The 26,790-nt window shown below is 43.4% G+C and overlaps 1 protein-coding gene across 4 annotated transcripts in view; it reads left to right on the top strand.

Moving 5' to 3' along the window:
- The window catches only part of SPATA13 (spermatogenesis associated 13), a 166,748-nt gene that overhangs the window by 74,367 nt on the left and 65,591 nt on the right, over positions 1-26,790 (top strand). For 3 of the 4 annotated variants that reach the window (XM_078657101.1, XM_078657102.1, XM_078657103.1), the window contains one exon: positions 26,272-26,405. In XM_078657101.1, the coding sequence (XP_078513227.1) occupies positions 26,272-26,405 (134 nt within the window). Of the gene's footprint in view, positions 1-20,437; positions 20,708-26,271; positions 26,406-26,790 lie in introns of those variants that run through there. The other variant, XM_078657104.1, reaches the window with a different exon arrangement.

Raw genomic sequence — 26,790 nt, 5'->3', positions numbered from 1 at the left:
AGGATCTGATATTGTGCATTGTATATCAGACAGCTGTACACTACCAAAATGCTGCATTTTGATGGGTATCTAGATAGTCGAAAGCTACACAAGAGATTCATAACTAGTACTTGACACATCTCTCATTGCACTATCAAGCTATGTCTCTCTTTGCCTTCTTGCCACAACAGCTGCAGCTGCCTGTGGTTAAAGGACAATTGTGTTTTCCTAGCTCTTAGAATGTGCCTGAAGTGCTGGTGAAGCCTGCTTTGGAAGCATTCTCTTTCCTGTAAAGAAGCATAATACATACATAAAAATGGTTCACCAGTTATTAAAATAAATGAGTCCCCAAAAAATCCCATTCCATGTCTTCGTGTTATATATTTAAAGTGTTGCTAGTCTGTGTACATTGTGTAGTCCTTGCCAATTTGCACTGTTCTTAAAATAGCTACCCGATTGTTCTGTCTTATTTACAGTGTAACTTGTTTTTAAAAACATTATCTTTGACTCTCGTTGTTTAAAAAGACCACAGGAAGCCATGTTTAAAGACAACGATGATATATTTTTAAACGTGGTTTATAGTTTCCTTATACTTAACTCACACTAAAAATGATTTTGAAGCCAGTAAAGAGAGATGAAACTATGGACCAAATGTAGCGGGGGAAAAGTAAAAAAGAAAAATGAAATTTCCAAACAGCATTCAGAGATTTTACTACACAGCTGTTCATTTTAGATATGAGATATGTCTGCAAATTGCTTTCTGTACCGCTGAAAAACCTACCCCCATACATTTAAATGAAAGATTAAAAATTCTTCTCTATCAACCTTAAAGTTTCTGGATTAACATTAAGAAGGTTTCAAGCTACAGATATCAAAGATAATCTGAGGAAACAGATGTGTAATGTGAATTGTGGACTAAGATTGGGCTATCTCTAATTAACTATTTTTATCATTTTCAAAATATGATGCCATAAATTTCTAAAACGTGCAAATTTTTAAGCAGCTGTTTCCATATCTGCAGTAACCACTCAATGTCCATTTACTTCAGGTTACGCCATGCAAATTTTTAAAATTCAACAGCTATTATTCCAGCAACATGTCAACTAGAATTGCCTCAATTTTTAATTTCATATAGAACGTTGTCACTCTTGTTATGTATTACATCTCTGTGGTGAAACCACAATGGAACAATGACAGGCTGCTGCCGTGTTTAAAAATGCATATTTCACCAAGTTTTAAGGTAACTTAGTTGTGACATTTTCATAGCTTCTTTGCAGTTGAGTGACATTCATCTGCCAAAAATGTTACACTTAAGAGAGGCACTTTCTTGCGAGTAGAACCAAGAAATGAAGTGCATTAAAATAAATCAAAGAAATGTAACCTTTTGAGCAAAGAGAAGCTCTAGTAATTTATTGAAAGTAATGAAAAACTATTGAAAGCGAAAGTCAGAAAGTCAATAACCTGCACCCTTTTTCTAAGATGACTATACTGCAAAAAACAATTGCCGCACCATCATTCATCAGAATTAAGATACACCTTGATGAAGTTAGCAGGGGGGTGTAGCCATATGCTTAGCTTGGCACGTCTGTTGTGGATCAGCATTATGCAAAAGGCACAGAGCACGTTTCAGAGACCAGTGTGCTTGAAAATATAGTGATATTCTGAAAAACATGCCGCTGGTTGTCAGTACAATAGTGGTGGCTGGTGAAGTTTCAAAGTGGTGTGGCGTTAGACCAACCCATGCATTCGCCGAAGGATTACAGTGAGCGGCCACAATTGTCCCAAAGGGGAGGAGAGTTATACCTGCACGGTCTACTTAAGTTAAAATCATTCTTGCATTGGTAGGATTTCTCTTTATGTGTGCACTGCGAAGTACACTGGATCCCGTTGAACATTGTGAACCAAGCACTGCATGTAACATAATTATATGAAAAGATTGTTTGTTGCGTAAAATATATTTTTTTAAATATTTAAGTCATCGTCATCGGCCACCAAAGAACCCTGTGACAACAACCTGTACGTAGGGAGAAAGGCTAAACATAGTTAGAGGTTGAAGTCTTTATAGACAGAGAGGGGATGCCTGCAGGAACACGCGCTACTTTTTTGACTAGACAAGTAGCAAAGGTTAATAATGGCGCAGATTACAATCACTAATATTAATAAATGGACGTGTAAATTTTACTCAACTCTTGGAATTAACACATTGTCCAGCTTCACATTTGTAAGATAATTATTATAAAACTGCACACTGTCAAAGCTAAAAAAAAAGGGACTCCAAATAAGGAGGTACACTATCAGATGCCACCCAGCACAAAAGAGGATGTCCACACTCCTTTAACCATCACAAGGTCTGCAGCCAGCAGTTATGATTTAAGCTGGAGAGGGGCTGGGTTTTTGGAAAGATTTTGCCACTTTGATTATCCTAGTCTTTATTTCGACATCATTCACATCTTTAAACTGAGTTTAATTACTTCGTGTGCTTTTTTAATTGTGTGTTTTATAGGTGTCAGCACATCTCAAAGTAGGGAACAAGATAAAAACATGTCTTATAAGCAGCTCCCGTATTAAAATCCTACTAAAGAGGGAACATCCTCAAATAGATTATTTTACAGGTTTTATCCTTTTCCTCCCCTTCTTTCTACAAAGTGGCTTTCTGACAGACACATAAAACAGGTCAACCACACCTAGCCCACAACACGTAGCATGTAAACCTTTTCATGTGCCATCAATCTGTCGCAGTAGAAAGAAAGGCCGACTCGTCATTTCATCATAGCCTGTGCCGTGGTGAAATGCAATTTGTTGACCTCTGTTTAAAACCAATGAATAAAACTACCTGCTCTGCCTCTTACTCCTGCCCTCCAGTGTAGGTTACTCTATTGTCTTGACTGAAACAGTGACTGAGTGTTCCATTGTTACCATGATGTATTGACGCACCTCATAGAATCATGACTGATAGAATCCCACCACTGGAACCTTCATGCAGCATTTTATGAACACTCAGGGAGCTAAACTCTTGTGCAGGCTTCAATGCACCATGTTTGCCTCCGTCTGTAGCCGACGCTCTCTGAATGTTCTACGAGAGAGGGGAAAATAAATCATCTATGTCCTGGTGTAATGTCGAGCTTGACTCGCGTTACCGCTTTGACGTGGGTTTGGCTCGTGAGTTTGACTCGCGTCTATATCACGAGCCAAAGCCTGGGGCTAGTATTGTTTCCTTTTGAAATGTGTATCCACGAGCCACGGCCCGTGCATACTGTGTTGTGTTTCAAACTACTTCCCTCGTGCATGGACGGCTGAGTCTTTCCGTTTGCCGTTGTAACCACCGGCTTCACGGAGACCAGACGTTCATGACGGGTGGAGTTATCCTTCTGAAGAATAAACTTCACTTACCGAAATCCACTACCTCTTCTTCATTTACAACATTTTTTTTTTTTTTTTTTTTTTTTTTTTCGGTAAGTGAAGTTTATTCTTCAGAGTTATCCTTCTGAAGAATAAACTTCACTTACTGAAATCCACTACCTCTTCTTCATTTACAACATATTTTGGCGACGATCGGGAGACTCCACCCCACCCACGCTGATCTTTTTCCCGATTCAGCACCTCGTCAATTAGTAATAATGTCATTGGTCGGATGAAGATATCACTTTCCCAATCAGCGGAGTTGCTTTCCTAAGCGTCTTCTACCAGCAACTCTTATTGGGCGGTTTCAATCCCCTTCAACACGACCAACCTCATTGGATATCTCTTCGTGCAACTTTATTGAGGTATCGTGTGAAGACTGTTTACAAGACACGATGACAAGGTACTGTTTTGTTTGAAAATGTTTCTTGGATTGAGCACACCTCCAACGATACGCACGTTGTAATTGAAAACATTGCGTGTCACTCCAGCGACACGCACGCTTTCGACTTACAACGCTTTTGTTATTTAAACAATTGCTTTTAAACATTTATGCGTGTCATCTTCAACGATACGCACGTTATTGTTGGACCTACATTTAACCATTGCATGTCATTGTTGGACCTACATTTAACCATTACGTGTCATTTCAGCGTATCTCTGCAGCGATACGCACGCTTTTCATTTTGAATTAGCATATTTACAACGCTATAGAATTAGCATATTTACAACGTTATAGACGAGTTTGGAACCTTAAACTCCTTATTCATTTTAAAACTGAATACTTTGGTAGTATTAAGTTTACTGTGATTTTAATAATTATTAACCTTTTACTTCTGCATTGACTTTGAACATGGCTAATAACCAGTGGCATCAGATTACTCAACCTCCACCTTTCCTGGACAAACCAGGCACTCCAGACATAATTTGGTCTGAGTGGTTCGGGTTGTTTGAGAACCATTTAGTTGCTATTGATGCCGCTGATTATTCTGACAAAAGAAAGTTCGCTATCCTCTTTGGTTGTTTGGGACAAGCTGGCCAACGAATCTTCAAAAGTATTGTTCCTATAGCACCTCCCATTTCACAAGATGAGAGTGGGGATACTCCTTGGAATGTATACATTGAAGCCATCACAAGATTAAAAAAACAATTTTGTGATGAACCTAACATTATGCTAGAGAGGCACAATTTCTATGCCAGAAAACAAAAGGAGAATGAGAAGGTGGAAGAATACATCGCTGCACTCAGAGTATTAGCAATTACTTGCAATTTCGAACCTTCTCCTGATAAATTTATTAGAGACCAGTTCGTATTTAATTGCGCTTCAAGGAAGATTAAACAGAGAATTCTGGGGTGCAAGAATCCATCTTTAACTGAAGTCATAGACCTTGCTCTTAACATTGAACGTTCTACCCTAACCAGCAAAGTTGTGATGGATCAACCAAAACAAGGAGTCAATGCTATAGACTGTTATGACTCTGATGAAGGAGAAACTCTGTGTGCCATTTCTAATAAAAACAGAGTTCAATCCAGTAAATTTACCCAAAAGAAAAAAACATTCTTTTGTTATAGGTGCGGGTCAAAAGACCATATTGGAAACGCTCCGAATTGTCCTGCACTCAAGAAGCGGTGTTCTATTTGTAAAAAAAATTGGACACTTTCAAGGGGTTTGCAGATTCGCGAAGAAGCCCCCCAATGTTAATATGGTAGACTTTGATGCATGTTCTGAATCTTTTAAGAACATTATTGTAACTCTTGATTCTAATGGTGATATTGATTCCATTAAGGGTCCTCTATGTGCAGCTATTATTGATAATGTTCACCTTCAAGTCATGGCAGATTCAGGCTCCCCGTATACTATTCTTAGAGATTCAACCTTTTATGAAAAATGGGACAAAAGAATTGAATTGATTGAATCTGATGTTAATCCACTTGCATTTGGTGAGAAGAATATTAACATGCTAGGGTATTTCGAAGGATTGGTCCAATGTCTGGGGAGGGAGACCGTCACTAAAATTTATGTAGCAGAAAAAGGTAAAGACATCGTGGGCTGGAAAGATTTAGCCAGGATGGGCCTTTATTTAGTTCCCGGTGATGAGAATCCCATCAAAGTTGGGAAATTACCTACTGTTAAAACTGATTTACCCATTGCTGTAGTTGATAATCATAATGCAGAGGTACAAGAAATTATATCAGAATTTAAACCGGTGTTCAAAGAAATGGTAGGGAGTGTCAAAGGATTTGAACACAAGATTAGACTGATACCCGGAGCTCAACCAATAACACATAAAGTTAGAGCAGTTCCACTGAGCGTCAAGTCAGAATTAAAAATAATGTTGGATGATTTGTGTAAACAAGGTATCATTTCTCCCATCAATTCTTCACAATGGGTCGCACCAATTGTAGTCGCCCGTAAAAAGACAGGTGAAATTAGATTATGTGCGGATTTACGCTCATTAAATAAGAACATTATTGTTGACTGTCACCCACTTCCAAGAATCCACGAGCTTCTGGCTAACATAGGCGACGCTAAATGGTTTTCATTGATCGACCTGAGGTCAGCGTACCATCAGGTACCTTTGGCGAAGGAATCCCAAGAACTTACTTCTTTTATCACTCCATTCGGAGCTTTCAAATTCCTTCGCCTCCCTTTTGGTTTAGCGTCTGCTGGAAGCGTTTTCCAGAAGCTGATGGATGTGTTGTTCCAAGGGATAGCGGGTGTACAGGCATACCTGGATGATATCTTGATATTTGCCAAAACGTTAAACGAACATAACATTATCCTCAGAAATGTACTTTCAATTTTGATGTCTAGAAATATGACGGTTCACTCAAATAAATGCAAATTTGCAGTTAACAATATTGATTATCTAGGACATACAGTTTCTGATCAAGGTATCACTCCCAAGTTTTCAGTCATTAGAGCCATTGAGGATGCAAAGCCCCCTCCTGATAGAGACGCCTTACGTTCCTTCCTTGGACTAGCAGAGTATTATGCAAGGTTTGTACAGTCATACTCCCAACTAGTTGAACCTTTAAGGAAACTTTTGAGGAAAGGGTCTAGTTTTGTTTGGACTCAGGAGTTAGACAAGGTTTTTTGTGAGATCAAGAAGTTGATTATTTCTGCAAAAGCCATACATGCTTTCAGGGAGGATGCCATCTCCGTTATCACTGTGGATGCAAGTATTTCTGGTCTAGGGGCAGTGCTTACACAGAAGGTTAATGGTCAGGAGCAAACTGTGGCGTTTGCGTCTAGGGCACTTAAAGAATTCGAACAGAGGTATAGTACTATCGAGAGGGAAGCCCTGGCTTGTGCATGGGCGGTCCACAAATTTAAAATGTACATTTGGGGTAGGAGATTCGAGTTGGTCACTGATCACAAGCCATTAATTTACATCTTTAATAAACCCAATTCAGCGTCCATGTCAGCACGACTGATGAGATTAGTCTCAAAGTTACAAGAGTTCAACTTTTCTGTTAAGCATATTGTTGGTGGCAAGAATTTTCGGGCTGATTGCCTATCTAGAATGGCTATGGACAAGGATGATGAGGAGGATTTTCTTGTAGAGGATGTCGAATGTGTAACCTTTGTGGATGCAGTGGATGAAATTAGTGATGTGATTTCCGAGAGGGATTGGAAGGAAGCCACTACCTTAGACAATGTGTTGTTAAAAGTTATCGAATTTATCACCCGTTGTTGGCCTGAACCTAGAAGTTTGAGCGGCGATCTACGTAGTTTTGCTCAAATTTCTGAGGAACTGTCTGTTGAGAACGGCGTAGTACGAAGGGGTGAGAAATTTGTCCCTCCTTTTAAATTAAGAGAGTCTATTATTAATAAGGCCCACCAAGGGCATTTGGGGACAACTAAAACCTCCATGCGCATTAAACAACATTATTGGTGGCCCTCAATTGATGTCCAGGTTAAAAATTTGATTGACTCTTGCCCGGAGTGTTTATTATCCGACAAGCATTGGCGCACATTGAAATTCCCTCTTCATCCGACGGTTTTTCCTAACTCTCCCTGGGAGAAAGTTGGAGTAGATTTTTCAGGGCCATATTCCATTCTCCAACAGGAGAATAAGTACATTATTCTTTTGGTGGATTATTTTTCAAAGTGGATGTACTTTGATTTTGTTAAATCTCCTGATTCAGATTCCACCATAACCTTTCTCAAGAAAGTGTTTGATTTAGAGGGATCTCCCAAGTTTATCGTCACAGATAACGGGACTCATTTTGTCTCGGATAAAATGTGCAAATTTTTGGAAAAATTGGACATTAAACAACTCAAAGTCTCTCTTTATTCTCCAGCTTCGAATGGTCTTGTCGAGAGGGGGAATAAAGTGATCAAAGAGGGTGTCCAGACAGCGATTTCTTGCGGTTACAGTGTAGATGAGTTCGTAAAACAAAAAGTTTGGCACTATAATACCTCCCCTCATTGCGTAACTGGGGTCTCCCCATTTTCATTACTGAGAGGTAGAGAGAATCGTTCTGTTTTATTTCCTTCCTGGTTGCACCAGGACTCTGCCGGTAAAACTATTGATTTGGATTCTGTCAAGAAATCTGTCCTAGAAAAACAGTGTCAGATGAAGTTACAATTTGATGGTACCTCTGATGGTAAATTGGTGGACCTGCTGGTTGGTGACTGGGTTTTAATCAAGAACCCAGGTAGAGTGGTTAAAGGACGTTCAAAATTTTTTGCACCTGTTCAGGTAATTAAAGTGAGTAAAGGAGCAGCCTTTCTGGGAAAAAAGGGTTGGTGGAACAAACGCCAGTTAGTGAAAGTCTCTGATCACCAAGCAGAAATTATCAAAAGCAGGAAGTATAATAGTAAACCTGGTAATTTGGATTGGAGTTTTTGGATGGATGCGCCTTCTGTTTCTGGTGTCCCTAATCATTCTTACTCACAACCCCCTCATTATTCGGGACAGCTTCCTGGGGAGGGTTCACTGGATCCTCCAAACGTTGTCATTAACCAAGATGCTCCTATTCACATGAAAGTTTCTTCTTTCGGCAGACACATCAGGGCTCCTGAGAGATATAACGAATTCATTAAATTCTAGACTTTTGTTTACTTGTGTTTAAGCCCATTTTTATTCCCTGTGTTTTCTCTTTTATTTTTGTTGTAAGGGGGAAGGTGGTGTAATGCCGAGCTTGACTCGCGTTACCGCTTTGACGTGGGTTTGGCTCGTGAGTTTGACTCGCGTCTATATCACGAGCCAAAGCCTGGGGCTAGTATTGTTTCCTTTTGAAATGTGTATCCACGAGCCACGGCCCGTGCATACTGTGTTGTGTTTCAAACTACTTCCCTCGTGCATGGACGGCTGAGTCTTTCCGTTTGCCATTGTAACCACCGGCTTCACGGAGACCAGACGTTCATGACGGGTGGAGTTATCCTTCTGAAGAATAAACTTCACTTACCGAAATCCACTACCTCTTCTTCATTTACAACACCTGCCTTCTAGATGAGCGTGATTTTAACTAGTGCCTCAATCCTACCTCTCCGATGTGGTCATTCTCCCACAAGAATTTGGCGACAATCTGCTGGCCTGATTCTGTGATCGCCAGCAGCCGAACCCACCTTGTGCATTACAGGACTCGCTTGTCAGCTGGCGGTATCCTCGGCAGTCCGCTGTGCCGCTGACACATTTCTCAACGACCTTTTCGATCACCCGGACACTGCGAACTCAAAAGGAATAGCCGGGGTGAGTACTGCCAAAAAGCCTATTTGATTATCCGCGTTGGTGTTTACATCACACGCACAACGCGCATCACGTTACGCACAACGCATATCACGTTGGAGGCCATTTTGAGATACTGTTTGAGATATTTAGGGGTTCGCAGGTTAGGGGCTTTGTGAGTCAAGCATGTGGTAAATGGTTCTATGTATTTTCCCTCTCTACCACTTTATCAGAATGTCCTGTGACATCATGGAATGTTAGTGTGCCTCCCTGTGTTGAGATTGTCAGTTGGTCATCTGAGGCTGAGGAGCTGTTAGCTCTCTCCTGGTGGGGTTTCTCCTTGTAACTTCCTATCCTGTAACCTGCCACCTTACTACCTGCTAATAAAGAGGGATCTACTACTACACCTGGACTACACATCATTGTTTGTGTACCACAATTTGGCGACGAGGATGGGTCCTTTGCTTTTTAATTTGTCTCTTTGACTAGCTCTTGTGTCTACAGTCTCCTGTAAATCCTTCTGCTCCGTCTTGACTTCTTACTTGCTGTTGTTTATTAACGGAAGAGGATGTGTGGTAAATGGTTCTATGTATTTTCCCTCTCTACCACTTTATCAGAATGTCCTGTGACATCATGGAATGTTAGTGTGCCTCCCTGTGTTGAGATTGTCAGTTGGTCATCTGAGGCTGAGGAGCTGGTAGCTCTCTCCTGGTGGGGTTTCTCCTTGTAACTTCCTATCCTGTAACCTGCCACCTTACTACCTGCTAATAAAGAGGGATCTACTACTACACCTGGACTACACATCATTGTTTGTGTACCACAAAGCAGTTCTCATAGGGCACGATTCTTTGATTGCAGCTTTTTCAAGTTAGCGAATGCTAGGGTAATGTGTCCCCAGTTTTTAGGTCGAGCAGACCTAAAAAGCATGCGAAGCATGCTTTTGTCTGCGAAAGATCTTTTGCTGGCGTGTCTGGGGGAATGTGAGACAGTGTACAAGCACGAGCCTCTGCCGTCTCCGATTTGCTCTCGAGGGCGCGCACGTCGCCGTGCACATCCCCTGCCTGTGATTCTCACCTAAACACGCAGTCAGGCACACACGCAGGCAGGCACACACACAGACGCAGGCACATACAAGCGCACGCACACACAGCCACACACGCACATGCACTCCCCCCACACACACAGCCAGGCACCCCCACCACTCACGGGCACGCACACACACACACACACACACAGATACAACCCCCCCTCCCACTCATCGTGCTCTTTCTGCCACGTCGCCGTGCACATCCCCTGCCTGTGATTCTCACCTAAACACGCAGTCAGGCACACACGCAGGCAGGCACACACACAGACGCAGGCACATACAAGCGCACGCACACACAGCCACACACGCACACGCACCTGCACCCCCCCACACACACAGCCACGCACGCACCCCCACCACTCACGGGCACGCACACACACACACAGATACAACCCCCCCTCCCACTCACCGTGCCCTTTCTGCCTCGTCCGTGTCCCTCTCTCCCTCGGCAGCCATTGGGTGTGTCTCGGCGTGGGAGCTCCACAGCGCTGGTGGTCACTCGGGACGGGACCCGGGACTTCAGCTGCCTTAGCGCCGGGGCTCCCTCTCCAGCAAAAAGCGCGCATGCGCGGGCAGCCCCCGCCCTCAGTCGCAGCCCAGTCCTGAGAGCTGCTTTCGGTTTCGCTGTAACTCTGTCTGATATTACATAAAATCCACGTACACTGTACGGTTTATGTACGTGGTATTTTTGTACATAGATTTTCCGTTTGTTCTGTTGACAGACACCCGTAGACCCGTTAAGAACTTTTGGTTTCCATTTTCAGGACTGATAAAAATATGTTGGGGTGTCTGAACTTTTCCTATATTTCTTTTCAAAGGAATGAGAAGATATCCGTGCATCTCTCAACATCTGATGAGTCTGGCATTACCCAAGAACTTTGTTTTTCTTTTCTTTGCAGTTTTACATAGCACGAATTGCTTATTGGAGCACTTTAAAAGAGCACCAGTTACACTACCCAAGAGGCAAATCCATTTGGTTTCATTTTTTTAGGCACGGTGAGATTAAGTGACTTGCCCAGAATCACAGCATGTTGAACCAGGTGGGCGGGGTCATGCCGGTGCTCAGCAGCATTTGCAATGCAATAGGTCTTGCATTATTAAAGTTTGTGCTATTGGCATTGCTAAATAATGCAACACCAATAGCTTAAACTTTAATAATGCGAGACCTATTGCATTGCAAATGCTTGTTTGTGTTTGTAAGAAGCATGGCCACATCGCGTAGTACTACTCTGCATGGGGCTGGTTTACTTTTTGGTGAGCCAGCAAGCAGGGAAAGGCCATAGTCAAGGCAGGAGATTACTGTGGTAAATGGTTCTATGTATTTTCCCTCTCTACCACTTTATCAGAATGTCCTGTGACATCATGGAATGTTAGTGTGCCTCCCTGTGTTGAGATTGTCAGTTGGTCATCTGAGGCTGAGGAGCTAGTAGCTCTCTCCTGGTGGGGTTTCTCCTTGTAACTTCCTATCCTGTAACCTGCCACCTTACTACCTGCTAATAAAGAGGAATCTACAACTACACCTGGACTACGCATCATTGTTTGTTTACCACAATTTGGCGACGTTTCTTGAACTAACCTAAGCTGGAAGGAAAGAAGAATTCTACTTAAGGACTAAGCAATTTAAAAGAAGGAACCTGAACCTAAACTAAAAAGTAACGCCCAGCTAACCCCACCAGTGTCCTATTTAACTTGGACAGCCTCCACCCTGGGCGTCTGTTTTGTGTTGGAGCTTACTGCCGTCCTACTGTCATTTGGAGATTGTCTACCTCCACCTTTAAAAGCGAGTTTGACCCAGCTGGCCTGATCAACCTGTTGTGTCTCTGTTGCTTTTACACCTTGACAGTTCGCCCTCACTACATTTGATGTGAGACTGGTGAGACAACTGTCTTCTCCCACGTTTCTTCGGTGAGTCATTCCTACCTTTGCCTTCATCGACGCCCTGGACGCAAGCAGTACTCCCTTCACAACAGCCATCACTATATATAGTATCAGTCCTAACATACGTCTTTGGAAAACGTATTAATCTGAACTTAGTTGAAACTTCCCATGACAGACGTAGTTAGTCAGTTTACTGCTATCTTTCAAACACACCAGCACTTGTTGAATTTGAGGCCGATATCGAAGAAGTTAAGCTACTGACTACATTGTGGTGAGTCATTATATCTTTAATTTCCGAAAGTGACTGTGTGGAAAGCTTTAATATTCAACTCATCAGCGTATTTTACCCTGAACGAAAGGTCACGCACTCCATTATGCTGTGTCTACGCTGCCTGCTTAGTTTAATGCGCTCGAGTTTGAAAGTGCATTAAAGTTGACTGTTGTTTACCTGCTTTGCCATGAAAGTCGCGAGACCGCTCATTCGTTGCCAACGGCTCTTTTGTTCACACCCGATCTGCACTCCCTGCTCTCTTCTGCCTAATTGATGACGTTTTCGAATGTGCATGGGAGTTGGTGGAAGACATAGATGACGCCTATTCTAACCTCCAATCAGGTGTTTCTACGTGTCTCTTTCTCTCCGAGTGAAGTCACACGCTTGATTACGTGACTCCTACCAATCTCTCCTCTTTGTTGTGCACACGTAAAGAAGGAAGCCATTTTCGTTACCATAGTAACAGGTCTTCTGTGGAAATTCAACGCCGATCCTCTGTTGTGGTCTCAAGTTTACACGGCGCATCTGTTTTTTGGAATTGTTATAGTCAGCTGAGGAACAATAACACACAAATTTTTTCCTTCCGTGGGATTTACACGCTGCTCGTGTGTATGTTATTAAAAACGTCATTAGTATCCTGGACTTGCCTGCATATCACTCCACGCTTCCTATTGTACAGTCACTCATCGGAACATTTGGACAATTCCAACCAAGAAGTCCTCGGGTGAGATATCGCTCACCGGAGCTATACTCATTTGTTTTTTTATAATTATGTTCCACTTTGGTATCTCGATGTACAATGTGCGCTGCTGTGTGTGGGTTGTGCTTAATGAGTTGTTCCATCCATTTTTGGGGCCTTGTTCCCTTTTGTGTATTTTTAGTCAGTGGTTGTCTTTTGCTGTACCCTAAATTCCAAAGGCAACGTCTTGCCCTATGGTGTACCCTTATGAAGGTGTGGGTGTGTGGCCAGTCAATGCCATATCTTGAAACTAGGGTGATGTTGTAACTTATGGAGTACCCTGTATATCTTTATATAGGGGACGTTGTAGTTTTGGTCTCACAGGATGGGTATCCTGTGTTTCACTCTGCTAGTGCAATTAGGGTGTTTGTATCTTATTAATTCCCCATCCATGTACTTAGGGTTAGTACTTATGGTGTACCCTTACTTAAGGGAAGTTATGGGGTTGTGGTGCCAGTCAGTGCCTACTTTTTGTTTCCTAGGGTCTTGTTGTTACCCTTTGGAGAAGTTATGTCGCGCATTTTCACGTGGTGTACCCTTTTATTAGGGGAGGTTGTCTGCATGTAACTATTTTGTTCAAAAGTTTCAAGGATTAGTATCCTTGTGTACCCTTTTCTGGGGAAAGTGGTGTGCGTTGTCTGCGCCGCCATTAAGTGATGTTGCGTTGAACAATTTCTACATTGTTCAATTGTGTACCCTTTTGTTAAGGGAGGTTGTCTGTGTTGGTCTAAGTTGCATCACTCTTTGTGGGTAGTCGGGGTGCGTTGTCAGCGCTACCTCTTGGTGTAGTTCCACCACTTTTGTTAGTGTGTGGCTACTGTGTATTTTGTTCCAGGGGCGTCAGTTTCCTTTGGTATACCCTTTCTTGGGGAGTTGTTTTGTTCCACAGTTTAAAGGTTGCCTTTCTTGGTGTACCCTTAAAGGGGAGGTTGTAGTGCATGTCTTGCATTAGCGATGAAGACTAGCGTTAGTCTTTATTTCAGGCCTTTTCCCCTTTTTATGTGTAGGTTGCTAGTTCATCTTATTGTGCTTATTTCCATCTGCACTCAATTTGTCATTCAGTTGTTACACCCTGCTTGATTTGCCAGGATCGCTACCTTGTTTTATTAAGGAGGGTGGATGGGCATGTTATGTAATTTGCATTCTTGTGTTTTGTCTAATCATGACCATTTATGCATCTTATGTTTATCTTTCTACATGCCTCTTTCTATTGTCCTTTGTTTCTGCTTTCACGCTTGAGTTCCTTTGCTTTTCAATTTGTCTCTTTGACTAGCTCTTGTGTCTACAGTCTCCTCTAAATCCTTCTACTCCGTCTTGACTTCTTACTTGCTGTTGTTTATTAACGGAAGAGGATGTGTGGTAAATGGTTCTATGTATTTTCCCTCTCTACCACTTTATCAGAATGTCCTGTGACATCATGGAATGTTAGTGTGCCTCCCTGTGTTGAGATTGTCAGTTGGTCATCTGAGGCTGAGGAGCTGGTAGCTCTCTCCTGGTGGGGTTTCTCCTTGTAACTTCCTATCCTGTAACCTGCCACCTTACTACCTGCTAATAAAGAGGAATCTACAACTACACCTGGACTACGCATCATTGTTTGTGTACCACAATTACCATAGCAGTCACAGCCAGCTTCACATCTTGTAAGGAGAGAATGTGCTTAAGCTGCTTGAGTTTTTTGATGACTTAGCCATGGCTTTGATGTGATTTTTAAGGTTAAAATTGGAGCCGATGGGGAACCCAGGGAGTGAGCTGAGGGAGCGAGTTTTGGGGTGAAATCAGCCAACTTTAATGGTTCATGTCATATAAGGTTGGTCACTCGGTCAGAGGGTTTGGTTTGGGTGTGAGGAGGAGAAATGCGGTCTTTGAGTTTGAGGTGCTTTGTTTTCATCCATTTGCACATTCTCAGAACTGAGGATTTTAACTCGAAATAAATTCAGTAGTCTAGTTTTAGATATTGTTTAGTGTAAACTGCACACTAATGGAAGGAGACGCCATTTCTAGAGGTCGCTGGGGGTTCAACAAAGACATTAGAGAGACTGTTGTCAAAGATGGAGCCATGTGGTACGCTGCAAGGTGAGGGAGGGATCAGATAAGTTGTTGCCAATGTTATAGATTTGAGAGTATTCTGAAAAAAATTAAATGAAACCACTGTAATAGTTGCCCCAGTCCCCCCCCCCCCCATCTGTTTTTCAAATTCTCAAGAAGAATTTGATGGTCGACTGTATAGAAGGCTGCAGTTAAATCCGGTAGGATGAGGAGGCCGCTGGACCTTTATCTGAAGAGCAGAGGATATCATAAAACACTATGAGTGTTGCCGATTTATTACTGGAACTTGCTCTGAAACTAGATTGGAACTTACCTAACAGGCCATTGTCCTGTACATGTTTCATTTTTTGGGAGGGTACATTGGAGACGAGTAGTTTTTAACAGCAGGGTCGATGGTAGATTTTTTAACTGCAGCTTTACTTGTGCAGCTTTAAGGCAGTTGTGCACAAAACCATTGTCACTTACTACAAATATAAGGTGCCCTGAAACTGTCCATTTAAAGCGGCATACATAGTTTCCAGTTCCTAAAAGGGTGATGTCCTTGTAAAATATTAAGAGGAAACCATTAGTTTCTGTGCCTTCTCGGCGGTGGTTTGTTTGCATATATTCCCTCTGTTTTCACATTTCAGACACTATTGGTTCATTTCTTAGGTTCAAATTTGTGTTTGTGATATTGCACTGCTGGTGTGCCACTTGTTTACAGCAATGGCTGTCATTTTGACAAGTAATTATACTGCCTGTATACTTCTTACTGGTGATCTAACAGTCTTGTTGTACCTCCTAACCGTTTACCTATAACTGAAGCAATCCAGAGTATTTATGTGTTTTAGCTTGGATTATCACTGTTCATATAATACTTAGATCAACCACTAAAAGTCTTAGGTCAGATGTGAGTGGGGTATTGTGAAGTTGTATTTTTAACTGGCTCACATGTGGAGGGAGGTGCTATTGTCACCAGTAACAACAGAACAACAACTTTTTGAGTTTTTCATGTCGCTGGCAAGGTAAGGCGGTAGGACCAGTTGAATTCTCTTGTCTTTTTTATGGATAGAAGCTGATGTTGGAAGTTTTCTTTTCTTTTCTACTTGTTTTGCACAGGAAGCGAATAGTCACCCATTTTCTAATGTTTTGTAGGCAAGCCTTGAGCTAATACTATTTTGCCTCTGTTTACTCTGATGTGCAGTTAATTGCCTGCTGCCTCCTGCCATACTGAGAAGTCCTGTTTAGCAACTGTATCTACCAAAGATTTCATATCTTCATTAAAAGGTATAGCATTTGTATAGACCCTGCAGATAATATCAAAAAGGTCATTGTTGGTTTGTGGGACACATATCCTGCTCATTCTCCTTGAGTGCCTCCTTCTAGGAAAGATATGCGTTGGGTCCTCCTACGCCTGGGACTGCCATCAGTTCAAAGAAGGATTTTGAGCAGCACATTGCGGTTCGGGTGTCGAGTCTGCAACATGAATAGTAACATTTCCAGATCTCCAAGGAGTGCAGGATGCCTATCGCCACTTTTGATTTGGACTTTACCGTGACAGTCGGGAACCAGAAGCCAAGCTGTGTTGGTCCAAGAACGTTGGCCTAGTAGACAACATGTTAATTTGGATTGCCTAGTTACCTCATTTACCCCGAATGCTAGTGGTGTGGGTCTTTTGTCAACATATTTGACAAATGGCTCACAATCCAGGCTTTGCATTCTGCCTGCACCATTCTGTGACTTCACACAAGCAGTTGCACCCACTGGCTCACAATATGAAAACAAGACTATTCAACTCTAAAAATGGTTTTGGTTTCTGGACACAGTGCTGTATTACTGCTTTTTTTTAATCCTGTAGTACAGTCCTCTTTTATGGTTCAGTGTCCTGATTAAATGATACATACGGTGTAGAACGTGCAGCCATAAATGATGTGCAACGACTAAAGCTGGATTATGGCAGCGCACCGTATGCAGGAATCACAGCGCACCTCCTCAAGAGACTGCAGATGATATAGAACGCAGCGGCCAGACTCATCCTATGTTATGTTATAAATTATATAGAGCGCACATTTTATAGAGCGCACAGCTGCCCCAGCGAAGGGGTGTCCCAGCGCTAAAATACAACTGTCATAGGCAGAACGAGTGACACACAGAGACCAATTATGCAGGAAAGAGATCAGTTTTAATAGCTTTAGGGAATAGCGCATGGTTTTAGATACTTCTGATACTCACAGGGACGGAGTTCCAGAGCTTCGGAGCGAGAACACAGAAGGAGTGCCCTCCTACCCGTACTCGCTTTACCCGGGGGATAACCGCCAGATGCTGGCCCTTACATCGCAGCTGGCGGGTGGGTATGTAGGGCGTAAGGAGATTAGCCAGAATATCGGGGGTTTGGAGATTCATAATTCTAAGGGCAATACAGAGAGTTTTAAACTGGATACGATTCTCCACCGGTAGCCAATGCAGTCTGCGGATAGAATCAGTAGTGGGACAGGTTCTCGGCAAGCAGAGAATTGTCCAGACGGCAGCGTTTTGTGCCCTTTGTAGGCAAAGTATCTGCTCTATTAGCCCCAAGGTATAGGGAGCTAGTCTAGTCCAGCCTGGATAGTATTGTGGCCTGGATGAGCACCTGACGGATGACAGGATCGAAGAATCCCAACAGTGGTTGAGCCCACTTAGGAGCCCAAAGCAGGCCCCGGCTACTGCTTTAGTTTGAGCCTGAAAAGTAAGAGCGGAGTCTACCCATACTCCCAGATTTTTTACTGTTTTGGTGCAGGCAGGAGACCCAGAGTGGATGGGCACCAATGCTCGCTCCACAAGATGTCGGATTTACTACCATTAAGTTGGAAGCAGTTGGTGGTCATCCAGTCAGCAATAGCTGTTACTTCTTCCTTAAACTTAAGCACATCCTGCGCCGAATCATCTGATTGTGCTACCACCAACTGAGTGTCGTCCGCATAGGATACCACAGTTAATCCTCTGCTCCTGGCTACTGCTGCTAGGGGTTGAATATAGATGTTAAATAGGGTTTTGCTCAGAACCGAGCCCTGAGGAACCCCTTGGTGGATAGCATGCACCTGAGAGCAGATGGGGAGACGGACACTGGAAGGTTCTCTCCGATAGAAAGGAGGTGAACCAGCCAAGTGCGGGCGTAAATACTGATAACCTCCAAGCGTTGCAGCAGGATCTGGTGGGACACTCTTGAACGCAGCGCTGAGATCAAGTAGGATCTGAGCTGAAGTGCGACCGACATCGAAGATGTTCTGTTACAGCCAGAAGGGCAGTTTTCAGTGCTGTGACGTGGGCCGAAGACATTCTGGGAAGGGTCAAGCAGATTGTTGTCTTCGATGAACCTCGTGAGAATAGAGTTGATGTAAGCTTCAGCGATCTTAGATAACGGAAGGAGAAAAATAGGCTGTAAATTCACTGGTTTGGTGGCATCCAGCATAGATTTTTTTAAGTAGAGGAACCACCTTGGTATGTTTCCAGGCCATGGGGACTACCGCAGAAGACATAGGTAGGTTGATAAGTTTGCAGAAAGGAAAAAGAAGCTGAGGTAAAAATTTCTGAAATTGATCCGGTTTGAGAGGGTCTGCAGGGGTCCTAATTTAAGTTTATTGCAGATCGTGTGCATCCCTTCTTAAGAGAGCGCCGGGAAGGCAGAGAGTGTAGGAGTATCGCAGGCCACGGGGAGGGGCCTGTCCTGATCTGTGGAGAAAGGTCCTGTAGATGTTCTCTACCTTCTTGACCTCCGCTACGTGGGTCCACATCACCGCCTACCTCAAGAAGCCCAACTGGCTCTCCATCCAGAAGAAATGCCAGTTCAAGATGCTGATCCACTCATTCAAAGCCCTCCTCAACAAAGGACTAGCATACACCAACAACCTCCAAACACAGGCGCTCGATCTCCCTTTGCCTCACCTACCCCCTCCCCCCCCCCGCATCCATTGCAGCAACAGTGGAGGATGCTCCCTCTCCTACCTTGCTGCGAAGGCTTGGAACAACTTTCCACTTCACCTACGGACCTCATCCTTTCTGATGGAATCCAGAAAAGGACTCAAGACCTGGCTGTTCGACCAAGCCCCTGCAGCAGTACTCAGCGCCTGGATACCGCCACGGGTGAATAGCCTTGTTTTATAAATCTAGATTGTTTGATTGATTGAATCTCATGCTGTGCCTAATAAGCCAGCTTGCTGTCGAGATGATTTCTGCAGAATCGGGTGCAGGCTGTGCCCTGAGTGTAAGGTGCTCTAGGGGATTTGTGAGAAACGTCGCTTAAGCCCTTTCTGATTTCATCATACTGAAACACAAGTGACTTGGAAGGGTCACACATAAAGGTTTTACGCACGAGGGACTTTGCATAAATGCGACTTCGAAAATAGTCGTTTTATTGCCCTCCGTTTTTTTTTTCTTCACTGGAAGATAGCTGTTAGAGGTCAAATTAACACCTTCCATTGGCATCAACTCCAGGTGCTGAATTCTAGCCATCTTTTCCTTTTGTGGACATTGCAAATAAATAATATTAAGAGCTCTGCTGTTAAAAATATATATATATTTATACCTACTGTGGAGAAGCTTTATAAAGCGCCACAGGTCATTTATGCCACTTCAGTGACCTGATACAAAACATGCACTTCTAAGACCCGAGTGATTGGCCACTGAATAGAGTGAGTCAGCCAGCCCTCTTCATCTTTGGTTTGTTTTTGCGTCAATCACATTGTCCGCCCACTGCAGCATGGGGCAGTGGGTCTGTCCACTTTAACGTGTGGCTAGCTTCCTTGTGAGTGACATCATTCAACACTTTCACAAGGGGCATATCCACTCGCAAAGCTGGTCCCTTCAGGTGCAGGGTCATGGTGTGATTTATAAGATCAAAAATGTGTCCTTTCCTTTCCAACAACTATTTTTGTTTTGGATTTTAAGATTGACCAATGCCTGGCAGCTTGACCAACAATAAAGTTTTGCAAAAAACAGCAAAACGAGCATTGACCAAGCCAAAAGATTGCCAGCCAAGGCCAGACCTATTGGCTTTGCCAGAGCTCGTTAAGCATACATATATAACATCAAATTACAATTTATTTTTGTATCTTTTGTTCCAAAAAGATATTTCAGTCACTTGACCAGTGAACTAAAATGTTATCTTCCAGACATTTTCAGTCTCTATAAAGTTTTTCGACTGTTCTCCTAGCAGGGGGGAGGGAGGCAGCGTGCAGATGGTCGTCCAAGCAAGGATAGAACTCTTGTCCTTGCTGCCTTTTCACTGATGGTGAAGCGGTAGCTGCACATAGACGCGGATTGTGCTCGCGCTTCCTCCCCCGGGGCGCCCCACGCTGTCGTCACAGATGTCACCAAACCTCGCAGGCTGTGCGGGGCGTCGAGCTGTCACTTCCCGAGCAGCCTGTGTGAAGCGCAGAGGCGGCGCGGACGAGAGCCAGGCGCGAGCTGTGCGCGCGGCGCGGATGAGAGACAGGCGCGAGCTGTGCGCGCGGCGCGGCTAGTCACAAAAGCCTCGCTTCGCGCCGCGCGGAGACGCTCCTAGCTGAGCTGCTGCTGTCCGAGGCGGGACCCTGCTCCGGGGGGCATCGGAGACGGCACGATGGTGGCCCGGGGGGAGATGGCACGGTGCTGGAGCTTGGAGAGCCTGCAGACGGGTATGTGCGAGGAGAGGAAAATTCAGTGTGCCGCGTGGGGTTGGTTCCGATCCAGGTAGATGTTCTGTGGCAGATCCACATGTTTTTGTTTGCAGGTTTTCCGGTTTTAGACGCTGCTAAACTCGCTGTCAGTGTTTGCTGCAACCGGTGAGAGGGAACCGGATGACCACCCAGGAAGGGTTACTGCAGTACTGAAAGTATGAATCCACGTCCTCGGAACCGGACTTGTGTTGGCATTCTTAAAAGTACCGGGGAGACCCTCGGGTGAAAGCTGGTTTGCGCCCTGCACCAGGCAGTGTGGCCATAGCTTTCCAACTTGACTATTGTCCGTAAACATATACAGGAAAGGTCACCGATCACTCCATGGCGCCAAGGATGCAGAGCTCCGGTCCCGGGTTTTCGTGTAAGAAGCTAATGCCTTCTGGGAGTAGTAGTCCTGGCTCTCCTCCATTGAAAGAACTGAACCGCCACATGTGAAAACAGTCATTTGTAAAGGAAAAACCCACGACTGAAGAACATTAAATCGGTCACGTGGAAACAGTGGATAGACTTAATTTCGGCACAGTTACTGAACTATGTGGTCAAACTGGTGGTGCTCTTGATGACAGCGGACAGGAGCATCGCTCTTTTGAGCTATGTTGAATTTTTGACATGCCAGCATTTTAATAGCGTACGTTTTTATTATGCCCGGAAGTTTCGGTTTACTTAATTCGCATTTCGCGCTCTAATGCTGAGGTGAGGTGAACACTTGCACACTAGTGTGCGCAAGCACTCGAACATCCAAGCTGCTACCCCATCCCTTGGAAGTGCTCAGCGGTAGGAGATCTGCCTTCCAGGCGCACAGTGCGATTATTGTTGGCTGCTTGGAGTCGACCCAGCTTCTTTGACTTGGGGAGCGCGCACACTGGGGGTTTTGTCGAGCTGTGGCGGCTCTTCTATTTTTTGGGAGGAGTTTTCATGTTGCTTTTAATGCGTTAAACCGCATGGCAGCGCCCAGCATCCTGTATAAACTTAACCTCCACACAAGGGTAAAGCATGTTTCTTTTGAAAGCACCCTACAAGGCAACACTTTTAACCATGGGTTGAAGACCAGTTAACATGCACGTGTAGTTTGCAGCTCTTTAAAAAGTTCCCTTGTTTTTCGTTTCATACGGTTCATGGGCGCCCATCCGTGCCAGTTTCACCTTGGAGCTTCAGGGTGGCCACTGACTTTATAAAGATTCTTCTTTATATTCATTGTAAATGTATGCTGCCAACCTGCTAGCCTGTCATTGGTTGGGCACTAATTGGCTTGGGCTAGACACCACATAGATTCGTCGGCCTCAAGGCCTTTGGACCAGCAACTGGCTTGCAACACTTTCTTTCACTAGAATCTGAGTTCATAGGATTACAGGCTTCACTTGTCTCTGAGTAGAAAGGTGGTGATGACGGAGCGGAAGCTGTTTTCAGTAGTTACATTTACTAAGGATAGTTATTCAGAAACCTATTGCTCTTTAAGTTTCAAAGTAGCTACAACAGACATCCTCACCAAATGTCTGTGTTTCCTTGCACTCTACCCCTCCCCCTTCTCGCTTCGTGCTGATGTCATAATTTCCTCCTGAGTATGAAAGCTGCACACATTTTATTTTGACCTTGTCCCTGTGTTGAAGACTTGAAGGCCTCTCTTTGTGGACTGTGTGCACTAGATGTATCTTCTACTCAGTGATAACACGTTGCAGCAGAATGTTCCATGTTCATTATGTGACTGTATTTGGGAATTGATTCAGCGTGCTTTCACATGCTGGCTAACTTTTTTTTGTTCTGCACAGCATTTATCCTGCCCCAATTTTGCTTTTGAGCACTGTACGAGAGGCAGTAACTCTTGAAACATGTAGAGGGCAAGACAGTCATTAGTCCAAACATCTGTCAAAGAGAAAGATCTTTAGCACTTTTCTGTATTTCCTACAAGTGTCCCTGGGAGACTGAGAACAATGCTAGATTTGTATAACATTTACTCCGAGAACCCATGAATTGGAGGTCAAAGTGTGAGAGAGGAAAGGGGGTGGAGTCACGAGGGGCGGGGATTGAAAATCAGCCTGACAGTCAATTTATTTCAAAAAAATTGCCGTAAAGAATTTGGCCACATGGAGATATGTGACAGTAAATCTGTTCTGACTTGCTTTTAATCGGCCACAAAGAGGCAGCATTTTAAAATATCTTACAGGGTTAAGACTCCTGCTGCAGAGCTCTTCTTGTGCTCATCAATTTAGAGGGAATGTAATAGTTGTAAGATAACTCTAGTTAATGCCGGTCTGGGAGGGTTCTATGTTTTGTGCAAACACAGTTTTGACTCGCAACCTGCTGAAAAGCACACAATGTAACATGCAGATCACAGATTTGTATATTTATAGAAGTAAGTAAGTTTGTGCTTTTGACTCTGAGATCATTTGTTACTTACAGTTCATAAGTTGCAATCCTTCTAATATAGCACAGTGATCTACTTGTATTGTGCCTCTGTGTGTGATGTAAGGCGCTCAGGCACCCTACAATGGTATGAGTAGCGCTGTCAAAGAATTAAATAAAACAATGAGTAGGTGCCACTTAAATCATTATTTGTGTAATTACTCATACTCACAGATGCATGCACATCTCTTACATGGGGGGGTTTGAAAAAGTAAAAAAGTTACCTCCAAGTCATAGTCTCTCTACAGTAGATGTGCAGTGATAAGTTATTTCCCCTTGCTTCCTTCGTTTGAATTGGTATCTGGTTAAAAGGCTAGAAAAGAAGAGCTGATGGCCCTTTAACTCAGTCCTTTGTTTTGGGCCCAGCTGGAAATGAAAAACAAGAATCGGGATCTGGGAAGATCCTCCAGCTGGAAGGTGTTCAAAAAGCGAATACCTGGATGTGCCACAAGATGATTTGTATTTTCTTGCGAGGGTCAAGGGACAGTGATTGGACTTGGGTTTTGGGTTGTAGATAGACTTTGTTGACACGTTGAGTATAGTGTACACAGTATGGTGCTACATTCACATTTGTAAAACTGAATATGACTTTGTCGGAAGATGCTTTCCAATTGAGATTCTTTTGGTATTATTCTGTTGCTTTACAAAAATAGAGAAAGGCATGATGCTTCATTAAGTAGGAATGTAGATTTTCTTTTATGTTGAAGAAATTTAAAATAGTAAAGCGCTGAGGTTCCTCTTTTTATTCATTAAGCAATTGACAGCATGTGTTACATCATGTAACCATAAATGGTGAAAAAGTGTATTTTAGCCTGGTCACAGGTAGGAAGTTATCTCAACCCTCGTTGGAAGGTGTGGATATGGTCTCTTCTATGACCATTACATAAGGGTTTGGAGGTTCACAGTAAAGCTGTCCTCTGGTGGGATAACACAGCTTGGCGTTAACATTGTGGCATGCCACATGCAAATATAACCCCTTGCTTTCTTACCACATTCTCTGAATATTTATTATTATGATGCCAGCAGTAGAAAGACACACGGCACATACAATTATTCCTGAATGTGGAGGGGTGGTGAGTGGGGGGCGCCCTTCACTGCTCCTCCCTTCCCAAAGGCAGCAACATTAACACCCAGCACACCTATTGAGCGGGAATGACATGGTCTAGCCTAGCAGATGATCAGCTCAACTCTTCCATTTTTTGTGGCCTGTCTTGAGCGGAGAAAGGGTGATTTTGTAGAATTCCTATCTCCCAGCAAAGTGGCCAGTTGACGTCTAATTACATTTTGCCAACGATTGCCCAAAACATGTACAAATCTGCTCGAATTTGGTTGTAGGTGGAGCATATTTTAAAGTTAGATGGAAATGGGCCCACACGTTTTTTTTTTTTGCAAGCGGGAGCACCATTTATTTCTGATGTAGGTGAATGTCAATGTGTTGGTGGTACAATAAAGCATCAGGACGGACAATCAAAAGCAGGGCTGGGGAATGTGCTCAATGATGAGTAGAATAAAAGAGTTCAAGAAAAAGCTAGTGAGCCACTGGTAGGCCCAGACTGATAGGGGTTCTAACTAAGGGGCCGATTAGGATGGCGGAAGGACCACCACTGCCGGCCCTGCGGTGGTGGTCCTTCAGCTATCACACAGCGGTTTACCCACCACCCAATTAGGATGGCGGTGAGAACCGCGGCGGACACAACGTCCATCCGCCACATCACAGCCAAAGGCAATCGTTCCGATGCCTAGCAGGCACCGTACACCACATTAGGATGTCGGTAAAAAAAACGGCCTTCCATGGTGGCGATGCCGCCATGGAAAGGCTGGCGGGGATTGGGGGCCTGTTGCGGGCCCCCCTTGTGGGAGGCGTTGCTGCACTGGGGGGTACCCATGGTACCCCCCCGGCATTTCCTTCCTGCACTGCATGGCAAGCAACACGTGGTGCCTGCCACGTAGTGCAGGTAAATGCACAGCATCACATTTTAACATTGCGTACGGTGCTGCAGTCAGCAGCACCGTTCGCAATGTTAAATGCCCGGAATGCACCCACCATCCTAATCGGACCCTAAGAGTGGAGCATCGAATGATCCACGATCAGCACATGCATCATCACTAGAAGATTCTAGACCTAAAGTTCTCATTAGACCAGTGTGGTAGTTGGCCATGGGATGTAGTCTCTGCATGGATCGTTTATTAATTGATTATTGTACATACTATATTAAGGACTTCCTGTGATCCTCCAAAAATCAGTAGAACATTCAAAATGTAAGGGTCACAGGAAGTGTGTCAAATTAAGGAAACGTATCATATGTCCCAGTTATCGAAAGAGGTTACACTAGCTCCCTGTAAAGCAAGGGGAACTTTCTAAAACTCTTTGTCCAATATCTGTAAATTTTTTATGGCATTGAGAAATCCCTGTTTGCTTCACAATTTCAGCACTATAATCCAGTTAGGTGCCTTCATTCAAAATAAAATTTATTTTGTCAGAATATCCCTCGTGAGGGAAATCACGGTTGGGAGCGCACTTTGTCCTTTGGGCCCCAACTCTCTCTCCTGGTATAACATCCATCAGTTTCTATACCTCTTTTAATTCTGTTATTCCGGAAAGTGTCTCAATGAGCACCAAGGTGACTTTCACGGAGTACTGCAATTCATAAATATTTTTTCATTTCTACGTATCACTGCTTGGTTGACTCAGCCTTTCATTCTTCTGAGGTTGGTACATTGAGTTAATTTGAGCAATAGTAATGTCTGTTATTAACAGCACAACCTATTGTTTTATCATCTTGAGATACTAAAATGTGTACCATTGAACTGAGTGATAACAACACCTATTTAGCAAATTAATCTATTTGATAGAAAAAATATAAAACTGGTTTAAATAATATCACTGGGAGTGAGCAGAAACTTAAGTTGTGATAAACTCTTTCAGTCCATACTGATTTGTGTTTCTAGGCCATTGTTTGTGTCTATTAGGAAGATCATATTGCACAATATACAGTTTTTATCACCACCATAAAGATTTTTCGCTTGACCTGTTTCCTTTATGTTGGCCAGCGTAAGTGGTGTTAGTAATTTAACCTACTAAGTGTTTCCTAATTAACTTATGTCTTACTCTTTAAAAAAAGTTTCTTCAGATGGTGTGGTCGAGTCCTCTGCCTTGGTGGATGATAATGGCAGTGAAGAGGATTACAGCTTCGATGAGGTCTGCCAGGCCAACCCTCGATTCCTCCATCCCGTAGAACATTTGGCTATTGATAAGGTAAGCGCGTTCAGTTATGAGCAACACGTGTTAATTAAAAGACTTATTTTTCATTTTATTTTGATCTTTTTCTTTCTTTTATCATTTTTGCAATCCAGTTTTCAAGCAATTTACCAGTAACGTTAAGTATGCTAGAAATTGATGTGGCATGATAACATTTAGATCAACACGCACTTTTGTGCCTAGTTCAGTCCATTTTATGTTCTGCCCATGGAAATGGAATAAAGATGGCTATGTTGCATGTATCGGGTGGTATGTTGCTAATATCAGGAGTCATCTTGCGCTTTGCCACCAAGGGCAGTTTTTGCTTCCCAATTATCCCGGGAATTTCCAAAGTTTTCGACATTTATTATCTCTTTATCGTGGCAGTCTGCTTGTGTTTGGT

This window comes from Lissotriton helveticus, chromosome 8 (genome assembly GCF_964261635.1).
Source record: "Lissotriton helveticus chromosome 8, aLisHel1.1, whole genome shotgun sequence".
In the NCBI taxonomy this organism is placed as follows: Eukaryota; Metazoa; Chordata; class Amphibia; order Caudata; family Salamandridae; genus Lissotriton; species Lissotriton helveticus.
Note: the sequence above shows the minus strand (reverse complement) of the source record. Positions and strands in the feature narration are given on the sequence as shown.